This window comes from Mus caroli, unplaced genomic scaffold (assembly GCF_978045245.1).
Source record: "Mus caroli unplaced genomic scaffold, Mus_caroli_1 scaffold_8, whole genome shotgun sequence".
In the NCBI taxonomy this organism is placed as follows: Eukaryota; Metazoa; Chordata; class Mammalia; order Rodentia; family Muridae; genus Mus; species Mus caroli.
In genome coordinates, this window is record NW_028227263.1 from 132,634,465 (window position 1) to 132,655,890 (window position 21,426).

General features: G+C 40.3%; 1 protein-coding gene across 1 annotated transcript; it reads right to left on the reverse strand.

Annotated features, from left to right (window-relative positions):
- Positions 1-352: 352 nt before the first annotated feature.
- Positions 353-19,639, reverse strand: Znf606 (zinc finger protein 606). The gene is made up of 7 exons (XM_021165967.2): positions 18,974-19,639; positions 17,998-18,080; positions 17,252-17,308; positions 16,717-16,808; positions 8,065-8,191; positions 7,708-7,803; positions 353-4,236 (listed from the first exon to the last, which is right to left on the reverse strand). The coding sequence occupies exons 2-7, from the start codon at positions 18,026-18,028 to the stop codon at positions 2,255-2,257; spliced, it is 2,385 nt and encodes a 794-aa protein (XP_021021626.1). The 5' UTR covers positions 18,029-18,080; positions 18,974-19,639; the 3' UTR covers positions 353-2,254.
- Positions 19,640-21,426: the final 1,787 nt, after the last annotated feature.

Below are 21,426 nucleotides of genomic sequence, written 5' to 3' on the forward strand. Positions count from 1 at the left end.
AACCTTCCATCCTGTTCTATGCTTTTAGCCCTGGAACTTTGACTTCATGGAAGGTCCTTTTAGAAACCTTTTTAAGAGATACTATTGCTTGATAATAAGGCTATAAAATAAGATGCCAGAGTATTTATGGAATATTGCATATGATGTATGGAATTCCTCAGAAGTCTATAAATCTAAGAAATGGGGCTTGTTTGGGGTATTAAAATGCAAGATCCATATCATTTTGGCAGAGTGATTCTGAATACATCTTTTCACTCTTTTATAGAGGTCATATTAGTATTTTATCCAGGAGTCTTTGCAAAAATCACAATAAAAAGTCATCAAATACTTTTTGCCATAACATTTATTAAGTGACTATTAGACCCTGCAAAGGCAGGCACTAAATGTTATATCCTAAGTTACCTGAAGCTCTAAGAGTCAGCAGTGAACATAGTATCTTAACACTAGTATGCTACCAACTTTTACCACAGTGTGTGTGTGTGTGTTTGTGTGTGTGCGTGTGTTGTGGGAGGTCCAGGACTCTAAAAGGTTATATGAATCTTATGTGCCCCAAATTTCTTCTTAATACCTGTATATCTAGAAACAATCATTGCCTGAGTCCATGATTCCCTTTTGTTCCTTTTCTCCTGAAAAGAAACTTCCTTACTGTTGATGATGAACTCAGCAGGACTCTCTTCCTGAATCTTCCCTCCCATCGAGCAATCACTTCATGTAGAGAAAAGGCTAATAATGAACTCAGAGGGTACCTTGAAGATTGGTGTGCCAATGGACACTAGTTTCCAACAGTCAAAGAACAAACACCCTTGCCTCTGCTTTATCAGGGGCACCTCTGAACCCCCGTGGGAAAAGTCCTTACACTTGCTCAAGTTCGCACTGCCCGGCTGTCTGTAACCCTTAAACCCAGAACCCATAAAACACAGTGGTTTCCATGTCCTTCTCAGAGCTGTTCATATTCCAAAGAGAATGTGGTTTACATAGTAGAAATCCTTCAGGATATAGGAATTAGGTAACCAGGTTTCCATTAGTTAGGATTTTCTTGAATTTTATTATCAAATATTATCAAAACACTGAACAAAAGTGAGAAAACACAGTGGTTAAAAACACAAACTCTGGAGCCAAACTATCTTAAAACTGAACTCCCTACTAGATGTGTCTCTTGGATACGTTTACTCAACACCTCTGCTTCTGTTAATCCATTTGAAAACCTGGGGGTAGAAATAATGCCTACTTCATAGAGTTAAGGGAATTGAACAAGTTAATATTTTTTAAAAAACATTTAAGAGGAGGCCTAATACATGGTGCTTATGTATTTGTAAAACAAAAACTAAAACTAAACTTAAAAAAAAAAAAAAAACAAAATCTTGAATTAACTGAGTTAATTTCTCCATGGTTCTAAGAGGTCTTTATCCAAACACACATGGATGTTATAGTAGGTGTTTATATATAATTGTATCCTTATTGTTGTTTCTTCTGTTATGTATATTGCTAGTGCCCACAATTATAATTTATAGTGACTGCCTATAAGTTATAAGCTAACTGTCCAATAATTCACTGATACGTACCAAACGGACACTGACACTACATTATTGAGTATTGGTTTCTGTTTCAAAACTCAGTCTCATATTTCTAGGCAAGAGTCTTTCTATCTTCTATCATTCGGGATCTCCTTCACTAATCTTTTCTAAAGAGGTTAACCTTGATCAACAGTGAATGCCCCACTCAGTACTACACTAGTTTTTTTTTTCATAAATTCAGACTTAGTATTCCATATTCTATCACTTAAAGAGAACCTAGACCCTCCCCTTGTATTATCAGAATCTGTTTCTATCATTATGCACAAAATGCTAATGTGAAGCTTTCCATCTAATATTCCAGGTAGTATCTTTCCAGTTAATCTATTCTTGGCACAAGACTTTCCTCTTAATAATGCACAAACTTCTACATTTTGATCTACAGATTAGAGCTTTTGCTAGAATACTTTATTCACCTAATCATGTTCCTCAAATATGGAGTCCTTGTGGACCACATAAGAAGCTTAGAACTATTTTTTTCCTGTAATTTCCTACCATTGAATACAGGCTACATAACTGCTGAAAGGTTTTTCTCTAGTTTTTTCATTTATAACCTCATAAAGTTTCTTCTAAAGAGATATCCTGCTGTATAGTAAAGACAATTTAACTAAATTCTTAGTGAAAAACTTTCCTCTTGGTTATACTTATAGGGTTTTCTGCCCCAAAAGTCTTTGCCAATTCAGTTACAGTTTTTCTTCACTATGGTTTTTCTGATGTTGAAGTAAGGCCGAATGACCACTAAAAGCTCTTCCACACTGATTGCATATAAAGCGTTTCTCTCCACTATGCATTCTCTGATGAATAATCAGGGAAGAATTCTTACAGAAAGCTTTTTCACAATGATTACATTTGTAGGGTTTCTCTCCGGTATGGTTTCTCAAGTGTACAATAAGGGAAGAACTCTCATTAAATGCCTTCCCACACTCATTACACCTGTACGGTTTCTCTCCAGTATGAGTTCTCCGGTGTGCAATTAGGTGAGAGCTACAATTAAAGGATCGTTCACATTGATTACATTTATACGGTTTCTCACCAGTGTGAATTCTCCGATGAGCAACAAGGTGACAGCTCTGACTGAAGGATTTTCCACATTTATTGCACTCATAGGGCTTTTCTCCAGTATGAGTCCTTTGATGCCTAACAAGATGAGCCATCTGGCTACAGGATTTTCCACATTTATTACATTCATAGGGCTTAATTCCAGAATGGATAATTTCATGTTTTGTAAGGGCTGAACGCTCTCTGAAAGCTTTGCCACATTCTTGACAGTTATAAGGTTTCTCTCCCGTGTGAGTTCTCTGGTGAGCAATAAGATGGGAGCTCCAGCTGAAGGACTTTCCACACTCAGTACATTTATATGGTTTTGCTCCAGAGTGAGTTCTTTCATGTTTACTAAGGGCTGAATAATCCCTAAAAGCTTTTTCACATTCATCACATTTAAAGGGTTTCTCTCCAGTATGCATCCGCATGTGGGCAATGAGATGGGAACTCCAGCTAAAAGACTTGCCACATTCAGTACACTCAAAAGGTTTTTCTCCAGTATGAGTTCTCTGATGTCCAATAAGATGGGAGTTCCAGTTGAAAGATTTTCCACATTCATTACATACATAAGGTTTTTCTCCTGTATGGATTCTTGTGTGTACAATAAGATGAGAATTCCAACTGAAGGCTTTCCCACATTTGTTACATTCATAGGGTTTTACTCCAGTGTGTGTCCGTTCATGCTTAGTAAGGGCTGAACGATTCCTAAAAACTTTTCCACATTTATCACATTCATAGGGTTTCTCTCCAGGATGAGTTTTCTTATGCTGAATAAGGTAAGAGCTCCAGATAAAAGATGTTCCACATTTGTTGAATTCATAGGGTTTCTCTGCAGTGTATGTGCTTGTATGTTGAGTAAGTAATGAGTCGTAACCAAAGACTTTCTCCCATTCATTGTATTTATATGTTTTTTCTACACTGCCAATTTTTTGATGTTCCATAAAAGATGAGAAATAAAAGATATTCTCATATTCCTTATATTTCTCATACTGGTTTCCTCCAATTTGAAGTTTTGGGTATTCACTAAGTGATGGGCTCTGGTTAAAGATTTGATGGTATTCCTTATATCCATAGAGTTTTTCTCCTGTATGTACTGCTTTATGATCACCAAACTGTATAATATGATTGAAAGACTTCACAGCATCAGTACATTTGAACAGATTATCTCCAGTTTGCATTTTTGCAGGGTATACAGGCTGAATAGACTGGCAAAAGGCTTTATTATAATCACTATTTTCACAGGTAACCTTATCTGCATACATTATGGCTGAATTACAGCTCCAACTTTCAAGATGTGTATCAGGTTTGTAGAAATGTTCTAATTGAGAAACTCTCTGAGACGGAATTAAGTTTAAGCTTTGGCTGTACTCTGTGCCAAGTTCACAGAATTCAGAACCTCGTTGAGAAAGTACTTGTTTTTGCATAAAGACCATTTGCCTCATACCTGTGCTCTGGTTCATGTGATACATTTCTAATTGGTCTCCATATCCCAGAACTCCTAGCCTGGAGAGCCAAGGATTATCCCATATGTATCTTTCTAACATCATTCCATTGCTGGATTGTTCTTCCTCAAAAACACTCTGTGCTGGAATCAATGCTTTGCTTTCAGTATTTCTCATCCACTCTGAAACAGAAGGGAGGACTGTAAGTGCAAAAGACCTCAGGATGCACTGGTGAGATTTATTATTCATACTATGGAAAAGGCTAAAGTATATTTCATTTTCAAGTCCAGACATAAAAGCCAGAGAAATAGTGAAAGTAAACAATAGCTGAATATAAAAGAAAGCATATCATGACACTAATAAAACCAATGAGGAGTACTTTCACATGAAAAGAAGGTTTTACAGAAAAAAGTTAGCTATGCAGAACTGAGCTACTCAAACCATGCACATTACTAAACTGGTTTGCTTCATGACTCATCCTTACTTAACCACTAAGAATCGAGAGTATGAAATGAAATGCTGTAAATATAATAGCTTTTCATGTTCACAGCCTTGAAGCAGATATGCCAGTTTCTCTAGATAGCTTATAATTAATGACATTTCTAGTGAAGATGTGCTTTCTTTCTAAAGATCTGGAGTATGTGTATTCTCAGCTGTATAAGTATTACTGCCTACATGATCAATCTCCAATAAGCACAATGGATTCTGACTTAATAAGCTCAACCATGTTTCGTAGTAGACAACTTCACAGATCATCACAATTTCTGTTTGGCTTCTTCTGGACCCTACGGATATTGCTTTATATTCTTTTGTGTAATAAACCATTATCCTGATGGTAATGAATTTCAAGTCCTATAAGTCATCCTAGTGTTATCAACAGGGTAGCAGTGGATGCCTCTGACAAAAAGACCCAGTGAATACTAATAGAAAGAAAGGAGAGAAGGAAGGAATGCACAATGAACAAAGGAGAGAGTGTAGGGGTGAAAGGATGAAGGGAGAGGAGGGAAGGGAAGAAAGGAAGGGCTTAAGGAATAAGCATGCAGGCTTTTGGAAAGTAATGTTTAAGTCATTAAATAGAGTTATAATTTACTTCTGTATTATAATCTCTCTCTCTCTCTCTCTCTGTATGTATGTATGTATGTGTGTGTGTATGATAAAGTATCACCAAAAGATTTCAAACCAGGGTGTTATTTGTCATTCTAGAATCCAGTCAAGATTTAAACACATAAGACAGAGGGAAATATCATCACAGTTTAGAGATTCTTCTAAAGAAGCAATTCCTATGACCACTACAAAATCATTTTTAGAGCACTGGTATAAGGGACAGATTAGAAAAGCAGCACAGTATGGGAAAATACTCATGTGAGTTGAAGATAACCATGTGTATTTAAATACTAGCTCTACCACTAAATCTAAATAGACTTTGTGTTGTCTGAATGTTAGTCATTCAGCAAAATGCACGCCAAATTTTGCATGTGTGTAACCAGCAATGTTTCATTATAAGTGGAGTATCAGATCAATAATCCATAGAATCTGTACTAACTTCCTACTATTATAATAAGTTACCACATACTTAGTGACTTACAGTAACCCAGATTTATTATCTTATAATTCTAGGAGTCAACAATTCAGAACAACCATTAACTGTCTGGGGTTCTCTGAAGACCCACAACAAAGGCTGGTCTTTGACTTAACAAATAAAGGAAACACAAGGTTTTAACAATTTCTGGCAGGAAGTTGAGGTAGATACCAGTGAGACCAACAATAGAATAAGCAAAAAGAGAAAAAGAAAAAACCTGAGTTACAACATGATCATAGAGGCTTTAAGAGTGATAACCCAGAAGGTCACATGTTTAATTATTTAAACTGTTGAAACCCAAAAAGAGAATCTAGGAAGCAAAAAAAAAAAAAAAAAAAAAAAAAAAATTGAGCAACTCTTTACACAGACAATCCTTAATATTACAAGTAATAATAATATTACTCATCAGAAACTATGGAAGCTAAAATAAAAACTCCACCAACTACGAACTCTATACCCATTAATACTATCAAATGATTCCCAGATAAAACCTTGGAATTTGTTCCTAACAAACCTGTCCCACAAGAAATGCTAACAGCTGCTGGGGCTATCCTCTTGCAGAAGACCTCAGTTCAATTCCTAGCTAACAACAATCTATAACTACAGTTCCAGAGAATCTAATGCCCTGTTCTGACCTCTGTGGTCTCTGGCAATACATATACATCAGGCACACACACATACCCATAAAAAATTAAAATATTTTTAAGCAAGCAAGTAAGTAATGCTAACAGGAGCTGAAGAAATGGCTCAGCAGTTAAGAAAATATTTCTGAGGACTCGAGTTCAGTTTCCAGATTTTAAGTCAGATAGCATAAAGCTTCCTATAAGTTTAGGCACCTGCACTAACTTGTGTGCTCATGCACACACATAAACAAACAAAAAATTAAAAGAAAAATGCTAAAAGAATTTCTTTAGGCTGATATGGAAAATCACTAGAAAACAACTCAATAACACTACTAACGAAATCATATTTTTTTCTGTTTTTGCGGACAGGGTCTCTATGTAGCCTTGCCTGTCCTGCAACTCAATATGTAGACCAGGTTAGCCTTGAACTCACAGAGATTCACCTGCCTCTGCCTCCCAAGTGCTCAGAATTAAAGGCATGTACCAGCACACCCAGTGAAATTACCCAGCGAATAAGACTGCTTTATCTGATTTTAGAGATAAGACAACACTGGCCAGGGCTAAGTGATCTACCAGTCTTGACAACCTGAAACACTGATATGATGGAGGGAGAAAACTGACTCCTACAAGTCATTTTCTGCCCTCCATACGGGTACCCACTTACCCCTACCCGACCGCCCACCCTACACAAATAAATATAATTTAAAATTTTAAGAATTCTAACAACCGAAAATTACAAAGGTAAAAATGTCATGTTACAAATGTGTACTGATAACATTCAATGCATAAATGTGTAAAAGAGAACAAGCCATACAAAAGCAAAGTTTTTGAATAGTAATGAGGTTAAATTAGTATTAATCCAAATGAGAATATTATAGGGATGTTAAGTGTAATCCTCAGCACAACAATAAGGCAGTAACAAAACAAGCAATTGCAAGGTAAAAGAGAAGTGGTGACCGGTACACCGTGAAGCACCAGTGAGTGGCAATGTGGTACAGAGCAGTGAGTGGATGTGAGATTTCAACACACATTTTATGTCGCTTTGACTTTTTTAAACCATGAGAAAACAGTCTATATTCAAAAACTATTTTTTGTAAATAAGTCTTTAAAGCCATAGACTACAGTTTAGAAATTTAAAAATGTATTTTTACATAGGTAAATAACTGAGACCTTACCTTAGGGAAGTTACAGGAAATATGAACAACCACAAAGCAGACAGAAAAGTGTGTGTGTGTGTGGTGCGGGGTTGGGGGAATGACTTAGGATACAATGTAGTTTTATGAGAGGCTCTGCTCTTAATCAGTAGTAGATGGAAAGGAAACATGAAGTTGAAAACACCCTCCAGGGAATTCTGAATGTATCAGAAAATAACTTCTCTGCCTTTAGCCCATTTCTCAAAAAGGAGAGCTTTGAGGTCAAGTTCCTCATTTATGCCTGGGGCATCACCTCACCTGGACAACTGCTTTTAGGATATCCTTGCTCCACTGACCATGGCTCTTCTCCTTGTTCCAATAGGGAGATGACTTCAGGCTTAGCAATCTCATTCCCTACATATGGAGGAAAGACATGTGACTTTGGTGAGAAAGTTTTGGAGTTGCCAAAGAAATCTTCCCTTGCCTAGTCTTAGTGTGACTCTTCATGCAGAATATACACAGCCTTCTCCTTTCATATTTTCATAAACATTAGGAATTTCATCCCTGAATTTCAAAGTTCAAGATAATCTTAGCCCCTCAGAGATACAACATACTTCTTTCACAGAATAGCTGAAGACACTGTGGAGGAAATGGCTTTGTCAGTTTCCACCTTACCCACAGAAAGTAGGTGTCCATAGGTCTCCAGCATCACATCACGGTACAGAGTCCGCTGAACAAGGTCTAGCTGTCCCCATTCTTCTTGGGTAAAGGCCACAGCCACATCTTTGAAAGTCACTGGTTCCTGAAAGAGCATATATGATCCTTCTCAGCCAGAGGCAAACCTTTCCAAATTTTGTAGGGATAGAATGAGGCTGATAGCCTTTGAGGAGAGGAGACAGGATGTAAAGGACACACTAGAAGGTATCAAAAATCTAGCCAGGTGTGGTGATTTACTTTAATCAAAGCACTTGGAAGGCAGAGGTAGGTGGATCTCTGTAAGTCTGAGACCAGTCTGGACTACATAGTGAGTTCCAGGACAGCCTGGTCTATATAAAGAGAGACCTGTCTCATTTTTTTTTAAAATAAAAGATTCTAGCTGTTATGTGTCAAGTTTAACTGAGTAGCACAGCAAAAAGTGTATTCATCAAGACATCTCAAAATCTAAAGGGGATTATGCACACACAACATTAATTAAACATCATGAGTCAAAAAGAGAAACCTGGAGGCAGTTAAGAGACACAGAGGATCTTTAATGTATTTCCCAGTTTATTTATTAGAAACTAGTTCTGATAATAATGGCCACTATGAACAGAAATTCTACCCACCTTGACAATGCCCTGTCCTCTCAATACATGAATAACATCTGAGACCAAAGTAGAAAGAGGGTGCCTATGGCCCAGAGAGCTTGTGATAGAAAAAAAAAAAACCTTTGTTCCTGTATGTGGACCTGGGACCTGGAAGGTGATCTGGAATCTGCCATCCTGATCACAGGAGAAAGTTTCCTCACTGGTCACTTCCATCAAAGGACTAGAACTAAGTATGAGCAAGATGGCCCAGAGCAACCTGGGCTGAGGGTATTTGTAACAGCAGTGATCAAAAACAGCTGAGTTAGAAAAAAAAAAATGAAACTGGCTAGCATAGAAGCATCCACCTGTAATCCCAGTTACTCATCAGGGACTGAAGCAAGAAGGTATGAGCTGAGTTACCAGGTTCAATATAAGCCTTTGCAACATGGTGCCAAAAGTAAAAATAGAAACCAGGCATGGGACAGGTCTATAACTCAGGGACTCAGAACATCAATGTAGAACGATCTGAGTTTGAAGTCTGTCTACACAACCCTGTAAGAACTTGTTTCTAAGCAAAGAAAAACAAAATCAAAAGGGGAAAAGGAAAATGGAACCTAGAAAACTAGAGAAGATGAACACCAATCTAATGTGTCTGATTTCTGCAATGATTCTATCTTTATACTTCTAAGAAGTCAATGTGAGACTTGGTGTCTGGCCATGTTTAGAGTGGAACATGAGGTGTTACTGTTACAGGTACAGTGTATGGGTGGTAGGCCACAAACCGTGCATCTATTTGCACATTAGACCTTTCTATTTTCAAGGTCCAAATAACTGACTAGAATGTGGCTCCCTGGTTACATCAATCACGGATATAGAATCAACCCTTAGACAAACATGCTGGGCTCAAATGTGTATCATGAATGCATCAGATGCACTCTTGGGGTCCTCTGACTCCCCTCCACAGCTTCTGTCTTTTTTCTTACCTCCCATACCACTTTTCCCATCCTTTGTGTCTGTTTATCACATCTTATCAACAACCTGTCAACTAGCCCTCACTACCTAGTATTCAATACACATTTTTTTTTTTTTTTACTCTGCCCAACAGAACTGGATTTACTTTACCTTCCGAAGATGGTCTACTTAACACAAACGCCTGATTCTTTTGCAAAGACTGCCTCATAACCCCAAACTGACCCCTTGCAGACACCCTGACACATTCAGTCTCCCTGGAGCCCATCACTGCTGCTGACCTATACTGAAGCACCTGGGGACAATGCACATGCACTGATGAATCGTATTTTCAGCAAGGTCTCACCCTGCTGCTTTGAGACTATTAAGTCTGGATGTGGTTTTCCGCTTTCACCTTTTCCACACAAAGCACCTAAAAGTGTTGAACATACTATACTCTCTTCATAAAATACTCTCCAACATTGGTGACAAAGTCATTTCCCTACTTTTCTTGTTGAAGTTTGCCCCAGACCTGCTTCCTTCAAATTTCCTGTTGTTTCTACAAATTGACAAAGAATTGTAAAAATGTAAGCACGATGAATTTTCGTAGGTAAGCTAAGAGGCCATGCTTAGCACCCTGGAGTTTCTAGTCCTTGTTTCTTTCTCTTTATCTCATCCTCCATAACTCCCGGATTTCTAGCAACCACCTTTTCCACATGCTTTCTATGTCCTGTGCACGCGCGCACACACACACACACGATCATATATATGAAGATATCAGTTATTCTCTTGCAAGTTAAAATGATTATTGGTGTTTTATTAAGTGTATCTTTGTTTATGGCTGGTGGATTTTGCATCTTTTATGATACCCTGTGTTATTGGTGTTCAATATAGAGTCTCTCTGTGTATCCTTGGTTGTCTTGGAACTCACTCTATAGACTAGGTTGGCTTCAAACTCAAGAGATCTGCCTGCCTTTGCCTCCCAAGTGGTGGGATTAAAGGTGTATACCACCACCACCCAGTTCTACATTATTTCTTAAAGTAGTTCTATCCTTTATCTTTATATTCTTTTTGGACTCTTCTACTGAATATTGGGTTTCTTAGATAACTAATACTGTCTGATTATCCCCCTTGTGTGTCATAGTCTTGGCAGAGATAGGAGCCCAGGAATCTATTTCCAGTACAGAATTCTTTCTATTCACTCCCTCACTGAACTAATTTTTGTCCTGTAGCATCCTGTTCTGTTTTGTATTGAAACCTCTCCAGATAGAGAGCTGGCTGAATCTACTATCTGGGAGTTAAGGAGCACAAGGTAAAGAGAAAGAAACAGATGGTAAAAAATATATAAAAATACATACTAGCAATCAAATACATTCAAAGTAAAGTAATGTATTTACAAGCACCTTTCTGACCTCACAACTAAAAACACCACCACCACCTGATGTTAAGTGTGAGCAAAGATGTAAGAAAATGGGTATTTTCTTTCAGAACGGAGGTGGCTGCAGTTATAGGAGACCAGCATGGAGATACTAGCAACAACAACAACAAAACTCCCTAAATCCCAAGACCCAGTAAAATTCTGCTTCTAGGGTCATACATAAGCAAGCAGTTAAACATATACAACGTGAGATAACAGAACACTGGCACAGCTTTGGCTGAAAGGGCAGTGAGAACAACAGTAGAAGATTTAGAAGCCCATCCATAAAGGATGGGTAGAATGGAATTTGGTGAAGGGTAGTTCTTGGGAGTAAGAAAGAACAAACCTGACCTGTTTATTTCTACCAATGAGAACATACCTCAAACTTTATCAAAGTAGGCTTTTAAAAAACTACACACAGAGCTGAAGAGATGGCTCCAGGGTAAAGAGCATTGATTGCTGTTGCCCAGTACTGGTTTTAATTCCCAACACCCACATAGCAGGCAGCTCACAACCAGCAGTAACTCCAGTCTTAGGTAATCCACTGCCCTCTTCTGGATTCCACAGGCATTGTATGCACTCGGAGCAAAGACAAACATGCAGGTACAACACCCATATACATAAAACAAAAACAAAAAACTTCAAAGCTACTTGTAGATTTGTAAAGAGATTGTATTGCCTAAAGTTCTACATATAAAAATGGACTCTGTATACAAGGAATCCATCCGTGTTCAGTTTCTCCAGCAGATTGAAGACTAAGTAAAGACTGAAAAATAAAGCAAATATGGTAAAACAATTAACTACAGGATTTGTCAGGGAAGGTCCCCCTCCCTCTGTGGTTTGTTTCTTGAGACAGGGTCTCTATATGCATCCCTGCCTGGCCTAGAGCTTGATATACAAATCAGGCTGGCCTGGAACATAGATGTCTGACTGTCTCTGCCTCTCTAGTCCTGTTATTTAAGGCATATGCCGTCACACCTGGCTACAGTAGCTGTTTATTCAGAGACAGGGTTTAATTATTCTTTATACTTTGTTGTAATTACAGAGCTTGCCAAAAAATATCCAGAATTTAAAAAGAAATATCAAACTAGGCCTGTAAAGACAGTTAGCCCTCCAGGTGACTACACCACGTTGGGGCCACAAAATCAAAGGAGGCCTCATCTCAGGGATAAAGGCCCATTAAATACCTTTAGTCTGCAAATAAAAATGAAAAACCCAGCAGCTGAAAGTGATAGTGGATGGCAGTAGGCAGCAGTTTCTGTGGAGGACATCCTCATCACCAAGAGCAGGGAAGAAATAAAGGGCTCCGAGTTACCTGAGGTGCTGGGGCGAGACTGCAGAGCACAGGTAATGCTCACAAGTCAGGCTTGTATCTTCCAGTCATATGGTGGAATGACTTGCAGAAATGTCTCAAATTCTTGCAAATGTCCTTGTATATATATTACTTTGTATGTATGTTGTGACTTTCTTTACCTAGGCATTCCTGGGATGTTTACAAACTAGCCACACACTTAAACCATGGGGCCTAAGGCTGATGAACTACATCTTAGCTGTCTGCTCGTAAAGCTGCTAACTGTCTGAACTCCCCACGTTTCCTCCTTCATGGAACCTATGGCATTCATAAGTTTTTTCATTATTAATTCTCTATATATGCTTTGGGTGCTATACTTTTAATTTATATTAGTGCCTGTGTGGGTATATGCCATGGGACACTTGTGAAGTCAGCTCTCTTCATCCACCGAGGACTGTTAGTTGGCAAGCATACTGCCTGCTGGCCCATCTTACTAGTCAGTCTTTTCTGTTTGTTGTTGTTTTTAGGGGCTAATATTTATTTTTTTATTTATACATGTGTGTCTGTGTGAATGTATGGCACTGTGTGAAGGTGCTAGTCAAATCCAGAGCAGGGTATCAGATCCTCTGGAGCTAGAGTCACATGTAGTTGTGAACCACCTATCATGGATGCTGGGAACCAAACTCAGGTACTCTGAACAATAAGTGCTCTTAAGCACAGAGCCATCTCTCCAGTCCCCAGCTTGCTTATTTATTTACTTATATTTATTTACTTTAAAGGCAGGACCTCAAACTCATGGTTCTCCTGCCTTAGCCTCCAAAGTGCTAAGATTATAAGCATGTCCTATCATATCTGGCTACTATTAGCATTTCAACACAAGATCTTTGTAGAAAACAGTCTTTGCACATAATGGATAATGAGTACACTCAGGTTAGCCAAGCCTCTAATCTGTCATGTAGAAAGCCTTGGTGAATCATTATAGAGAGGATTTGCGGATTTGGTAAGCTCCCTGGTTATTTTTTTAAGCAAACTGGGATATAATCACTAAAACTGTTTTCACTATTCCTTGAAAGAACAGGATCTAGGGTTCTACTAGATAAACTTTTACTGACACATTTCCAAGATACAGCTGAGATGGCAGCTTCTGATGTTTCCAGCAGGTGAATGCTTTATTTCAGCAATTAACTTGGAGAGAGCCATACAGGAACAACAGGCTCATTGTGTACCTCACAATCCTGCTTAATTGGGAAGTTCTAGCTGGCTGTGGTGACGAATGCCTGCCTTGGACCCAGGACTGGGGAGGCAGAGGGAAGTAGAGTAGATCTCTTCTGAGTTCCATGCCAATTCAATACAAGTTCCAGGCTAAGGAGGATCTTAAGAAACCAATACAAGAACAGTTCAAAATTAAAGTCCAAGTTTCCAACAGGGAAAATTCCAAAGTAGTGACCTGGGAAGAGAGCCAGGACTGTGTTCTCAGAAATCACAACTCTTCAGACATTACAAAGTGTTGTTATTTTAACTGTTTTATTTTTCTCAGCAATAACTAGTCATTTTCAGAATCTCTCACACAGGTTAACCATAGAGTACAGCACAACGGTTAGTCAGGTTTCTTCACAGCATTTGATTATAGCTAACTTATATTCTCCTGAGACTGACTAGTGACCCATCTAGTCCTCCTAGCCTACCTTTACTGCTGATGGTTTTGTTACAGGATGTGAAAATGATGTTCATATTGTGACAGCAGTGAGCCTTAGCCACTCAAGTTCTGAAGCCAGATAACCATCACCCTGTATCCCTCCATCCAGCCCTTCTGCTTCCGGGACAGTGGTACTGCCATGTGATGACAGCACACTTTCAATGCAGTTCACCTGTCAGCTTTGAAACTGGAGGAGGAGGTTTTATTGTTATTTTTTTAATGTGAGGGAAGGCATAAAGTTAAATAGAGATGTTACTTTAAAACATTTATCTTGGTATTTCACGTTATCTTACTTTATTGTTTCATTATTTTAAGTTACAAGTAAAAGACCTAAATATTCAAACTACTTTTTCCTTTTCATAGCAGAGAGTAAGCAGAATAAATTCAAATTTTATTAATATTTAAAAAGAATTTCCATTTGGAAACATTAAGATTGACAAAACTGGAAAGAGAGAAGGGGGGGTGAGGGGGGGCGGGGTGTGGATAACTGAGCCTGAGTCATGAAAAGAAACTCTGTATCAGTCATTTCAACCTTCTTAATGCTGTGGTTCAGTTCCTCATGTTGTGGTGGCCCCCAACCATAAAAGTATTTTTGTTGCTACTTCGTAATTGTAATTTGGCTACTGTTATAAATTGTAATGTAAATATCTGATATGCAACTTCTGTGAAAGGGCCATTTGACCTCCAAAGAGGTCTTGACCCACACGCTGAGAACCACTGCTCTAGTGCATTTTAAAATATAAACTGACACATGGAGGTTTAGCATTTAAACACACTTGCTATTCTATCATGTGCACCGATGTTCTGATCCTAGTACTCATGTTGGGCAGCTCACAGACACATTTAACTCTACCTATAAAGGACCCAATACCTTCTCATCTCTTTGGGTACCTGGGTATACACACACACACTCAGAAAATTTTAAGTGGCTAGAGAGATTGTTCAGCAGTTAAAAGCACTGGTTGCTCTAGAAGTGTACAGACATACATGCAGGCAAAATACCCATACAGATAAATAAAAATCTTTTATTTAAAAATTCAGAAATAATAGGTTGGAAAGATGTGTCAGTGAGTAAAGTCACTTGCTTCTAAGCCTGGCATTTAAATTCTGAATTCAATGTCTGGAACACACATGAAGGAGAAAGCCAACTCTTCAAGCTGTCCTCAGACCACCCTACCCCCGTCCCATCTCCACATGTGCACCCCCACACATACAAAAACAAATATATTTTCAAAATGATTTTAAATTAATAACCCTTAAAACATGCCAAGTTGAAGAAGCCAGATTCAAAATGTCATATGTTATGATTCCATTTAAATTAAATACCTAGACCAGGCAAATCCATAGAGTTGGAAATTGACTAGTGGTTTTCAGGGACTGGAAAAAGGAAGAAAGGGAGTGACTACTAAGGGATATAAAGAATAAAGAGTTCTTTTTGGGGAGACAGAAATAGTCTAGAATGAGAAGCTGGAAGCACCATTTTGTGGCTATATTAAAAACCAATGAACTGTATGACTTAAAAGGGTCAACTTTCTAGTCTGTAGATATTATCTCAATAAAGCTATTACAGTTTTTAAAAGGAAAAAAAGACAAATGGCTGGATCTGATGAAGAACCTAGATGTGAGGGAGAGCAGTGACAGTATTCCCATACCAACACTCCTGTCCTGTGCTCTCTGAGGAGTTACCCGGGGTGCTCTTACACTCCCAGAGCCCTGCTGGACTCCCCGTGGATCTTGCTGATCTTACTCTATCTACTTCCAGCTTCCAGACCCTGATCAGACTGAAGCCTTTGACACCAGCCTGCCTCTTACAGCCTCTCCCCTGCACACACCTTTCCAGACAAATTCTGGATCATGGTGCCTCGTGAAGCCAACAATTCTGAGGTTCGTAGGTTGGCAACAGGAGTGCAGGCCCACCTGGGTTCTTCCTAGACTCTCCTAACTAAAATCAGCCTGAATGCAGATACCAGTCATAGAGTTCACCCCAGATCTTTAACATACCCGTGGAGCTTCAGGCAGGTCAGACACCTGCTTACCAGGATGTGCCCACCTGATGTATTGCTTTTACCTCTTTGCTTATTAGTCGAGGTAACCTTCCCCTTCACAATTCTGTAACCCCTACTGACCTCTATGCAGACTATGTCTCATCTCTCAAGGCATCGGTGGACTGAGCTGTAACAGAGCTTAGGGTTTCCCTCCACATCTCAGGCTTCTTGTGTCAGAGCATGACTAGACCCAGGCTAATTGTAAAGTGTCATTACCCAAGTGTGCCACCTTAGAAAGTGGACTGTTAGGTCCTCTAGGTAAAGGCTTACACCTGTTCTTGTTCCCAGAGCAAGCATAGAGTGTATTAGTATCCAGCCTGAATCTGATTCTGAACATGTGAGTAAGTAAGGGGTTTGGGGGAAGGAGTAAGGGTTGCCAGCTAAAAATGGCTTTCATTCATCTCTCTCAGAAGAGCTCATGACAGAGATGTGTCTCAGCTCTGTGGAGAGGCAGGGTGACAGCAAAGCTCTGTATCATGGAAAACTGACTGGATCGCCATACCTGCGTTCAGGAATCGCTAATTGGCTGACTCCTTGACCTATGTTCTTGCTGCTGTAAATTAAGGAACAGTATCAACTAGGGCGGTCGGGGAAAACCCGGGAACACAGTGACCTTTCAAGGAAAAGCAGAAGTTCCATCTCACCTCGACTTGGGCTACTGGGAGCCCACCTGCTTTCCTTCCGTCCTTCTCAGGGCTTCCCTCCATGTGCCATGCTGGATCCTGAGGACACAGAGCTGTGAATAGAAAAAGAAGTCATGGAGGCACCATTTCCTGGCAGAAGTTCATCATGTACCCTATGGGAATGAGAAGTACAAGGCCCTGCTGCTGCTCCTACCATCACCAGTAAGGAAGAAAGCCACGTCTTTACCCCATAGATGAAAGAGATGGGTCTTGGAGAAGGTGACATGTGAATCCTCACAGACTTTCTGGTCTGTGCCCTAAGTATCTAGACACTAATTCTTGTGTTATCTGTCCTAGAGATGTCATCATCATATCACCCCTACAGATATTCTTCTGACCCCTCTTTATTCCAGCTCTGTATTGAGATCGGGACTACAAGCTCCTGTTCTAAAGAACCACTGGGTCACCAGCTCTGACCTCAGCTATGGCAGATCACTGAGGGAAGACGTTAGTACATGGCACCCAACACAGCTGAGGGTACAGGTTCTTGACTCACCCCAGGAGATAGAAGGCTCAGCAGCTGCCATCCCCCAAGACTGGTCCATGAGGGTACCTATAGAGAGAAGGATCAGATGATGACTGTGGTACAAAACAGTGACTAAATGTAACACAAGAAAAAAAGGAGCATGGCAAAGTCCCACACAGAATCCAAGGGCATCTAAAAAACAATCCAACATAACCTGGATCTGCATAGGAGACACCTGTAGACTGTAGACTATGATCTAACAACAAGGCAATGAAAAACAGAACCCTCTGAATGGCTGAATAAGTTTCTGATAAGATGTATCATCACCTAATTCTTAATTTTAAGTAGGATACTGCCTTGATGTCTATGGTGATGAAAACTTAAAGATAAAACTATCACATATCATTATTAACATTATTTTAAAAATACAGATTAATATTAATAAGTGAAATACAGTATTAAAGGTGAAAAACACAAGAGAACTAAAAACGTTTTGACTGTATATATTGTCTTCAAAAGAGTTCTATGAGTTACTAGAATATCTTATAGAGGTCCTTTTCAGAAGCTGACTATCAAATATACAAAACTTACGTTGTTGTTTACGAATACATTTCCTCTTAACGACTAAACTGTTCTAATTTTGTACCAAGACAGCTAGACCGTCTATTATCTCCCAAAGCTGGCAGCCCTTTCTCAGCCCTGACCTACAGTAAGTCTCCTGTAGGGAAAGGTGCAGAGAAAAAAGAAAAAAAAAAAAAATCAAGATTTGGACTCACCCCAGGAGGGCCATGGGTTGATGGCAGCCATTCCTGAGGATTAACCAGACAGGGTCCTGCCCAGGAACACTGCAAGTATCAGCCTAGAGACAAAGCAAAAAAGGGGCAAAATTGGTCCTGTCTCACAAAAAAAATCCAGCGAGAACAAAGAGAACCCATCCACAAAGGTGACAAGACCCCTAAGAAGCATGATTAAAAAAAATGCGCGCGCACGCGCATGCGGAGGCACACACACACATTGTGCAGTAAGTGGAGCACAAGTAATACCAGCAATGGGGAGGCAGACAGGAGAATCCCTGGGAATTTCTGACAAGTGAGTAGAGTGGAATTAGAAGCTTCCTGGTTCAGAAAGAGACCCTGTCTCAAAGCCAAGATAGAGAGCCACTGAAGAAGATACCCAATACCAAACACATAGTTATCACAGACACAGACACACTTTAGGATAAAGTGTGATCGTCTGCAAAGGTTAAAGCCAAACAACAACCATCACCACCTGCAAGATCTTCCAGACTCAAGCCCATCGATCCCTCCCGTAGTGGCGTCAGAGACAAAAAAAAAAAAAAAAAAAGGTCTTAGAGTCAGACCCCACAAATGCATGGATTCCGGGTCTTTGTGTGAGGTCCGCAACCGCTTGGTACTAAGTTTGGTACTAAGCACTGGCACACTTACAGAGACTCAGATACCCCAGGATTTGAGTCAAAGCTCAAAGCAAGCAAGTTGTAAGAATCCTACACACACACACCCACAACTCAAGGGAAGCAAGTTGCGAGAACCATGCACGCACACGCTAACGGGACAGCACACACACACCCTCTTGTCACTTCAAATTTAAAAGAACCTGAGCCTTTCCCAAGTCTGGTTTGACGCCCTTTACAGATCTTTGCTTGGAAAGGACCGGTTAAGAGCCTGGCTCTCCTTCAGGGCCTCCGCAACCAGGTCGCTCCAGGCGCTGGTTTCACCAAGCTTCCCGCCTTACCTGGCTCGCGGCCACTGGCCCTGATTGCACTGCGGCTGAGCTGGCTCGGGGCTGCTGCACTGAGCGTCTGGCTTCTGTCCTGCACCGAGACAACGTCCCAGGCCTGGCCTACACGGCCCACTAGGGCCGGCCTTTCCCAGTCTGTAGAAACAGCGCACCCAGACCCCGGACCTGGAGGGTCGAGGGCAATCGGGGCACCGAGTCGGCGAGAGAAGAGAAGGTACCCGTTGCACCCCGGCACTGAGCCAGCCCTGGCCGCAGGCGCCGCTTCTCCGTGGCCGTTCCCACGACCTGCCAGGCTCTCCGTGACAACGACATCGGTAGCCCTTCAGTCCGGAATAAGGCCTTACTTTGGCCGCGGACAATGGCGGCCGCACCCCCCAGAGTCGACCAGGACACACCGCGAGGACTATTGGGAGTTGTAGTTTCAAAGAGACGCGCTTCTCCCTGCTACCGGAAGTCGGCCACGGCCGTTTTCAGAGCCTATTCTTCCCAAGTACCGCTCTCGAAGCACCCAGACTCTTAGGTTCCGCTTGTTTCCGAGGCCTAGAGGGGCGGTGGTTCTCTCATTTGCCATCTCTCCCCAGGTGATGACAGCAGGACAGTTTGGTAGGCCAGGAACCTCAGTTTGAGTCTCAGTAAAATTGCAGCTCAAGCAAGGTAGCTACTTTCAAAGTTGGAGCTTGATGAGGGTGAGTGATCTCTAGGAAGCACTTCCCTCAACCTTGACAAAATTGAGAACGTGGTTGTTATTATACCTTTATTTTTAGATGAAGAACCTAATTCTGACTGGCCCCTTGCATATGATTGTTGGAGATTAAATTTCAATGCATGAGTTTTGAAGGTGACAAAAATATACAAACCATAATCTTTATCTTCATTTTTGTTTCCTGATGCCTTTAGATCAAATGACATGAGAGTTCAACCTTGAACAGAGCCATCAAGTCTTATTTTGGAACATAAATTCATATCCTGTTTTATACTGACATACTGAATTTTTCAAAACTGGCATTAAGTGATGGAATTTCATAAAATTTATCATCTTTAAAAGACAATAAGCCGGGCGTGGTGGCGCACGCCTTTAATCCCAGCACTTGGGAGGCAGAGGCAGGCGGATTTCTGAGTTCGAGGCCAGCCTGGTCTACAAAGTGAGTTCCAGGACAGCCAGGGCTACACAGAGAAACCCTGTCTCGAAAAAAACAAAACAAAACAAAACAAAACAAAACAAAACAAAACAAGACAATAAATGTTCTTTATTATCAGTCCCCGAAAATGTAAAGTGATAGCTTTGAACTAACTTTTCCCCTTTCCTTTTGTCTCTTGGTCTTAAGAAACTTCAGTTGCAAAAGGCATAGTAACTTGCAGTTTGAGACACTTCTTTGCTAGTATTTCTTGAACAAATACATGTATCATTACTAAACCCTAAGAAACTGCAAATTTGTTTCTTCCATACAGTTACAAGAACAGAGAGCTTTTCTGCACAGACTTAAAATAACAAAGTCAAAGGTCTTTAGGTAGCATTAGTATAAAGAAAACAAAACAGGGTGTTTGGATTGAGATTTTGGGGAGAGGCACTCAGAGGTGGCTGGTATCCAAAAGTGATATTGTGTTCAGATCTGAAAGAAAAGAAACCACCTAGTGACTATATGAGGAAGACACCTTTAAGCACAGGGAACAGCAAGTGTTAAGGCCCCAAAGCCAAATTGGCCTTTTCCTGTTAGAGGAGATTGGAGTCTAGGAGTAGGAGTGAAATGAGATGAGCTTTGGAGTGCAGGGGCGGGGGTGAGGGGTGGGGGGTGTGATTAAGGTGGTTTGTGGAAACTGAGGCCAGTCCCATGGTTCTCTAAGTTGTGAACTATGGTTTGAATTTTATTCAGGTAACAAGAGGAAGTCAGTGAAGGACATGTAGAGACCTGATATGAAAATCTAAAGATACCTTGACTGCTGGCTGGAGGAATGAGCTTTGGGGATAAAGTAGAAAGGCTCCCTTCTAACCTGCCACTTCTCGTTCAAGCATTGTTTCTCTGTCTAATCATTAAAGATGGGATTGTGTACCATCCATATATTATTAGTTTGTTCAGTTCTGTATTTCTACCTAAGATCACTTTCCTGTCCACCCAGGATCTATGTCAGTACATTGGCCTTTTTACATCACCTATTAGGCCTCTCCCTTAAATTCAGCTTTTCTTCCTTAGCTTCTCTACACACATTGACTCCTTTTTGCCTTCCCAGTGAGTGCCAATATTACCCGTACAAATCTAACCTTTAAACCTTCATTAAATGACCTTCTCTTTTGGAACTGTCTCTGAGGTCTGCCTTGCTCATTGCTCATTCAGGTCCAGAAGTTCCTTCTCTACAGCAACTAATTCATTTTACACACACACACACACACACACACACACACACACACACACACACACAGTGTCAATACTCCCTCACCTAAACTTTTCAGT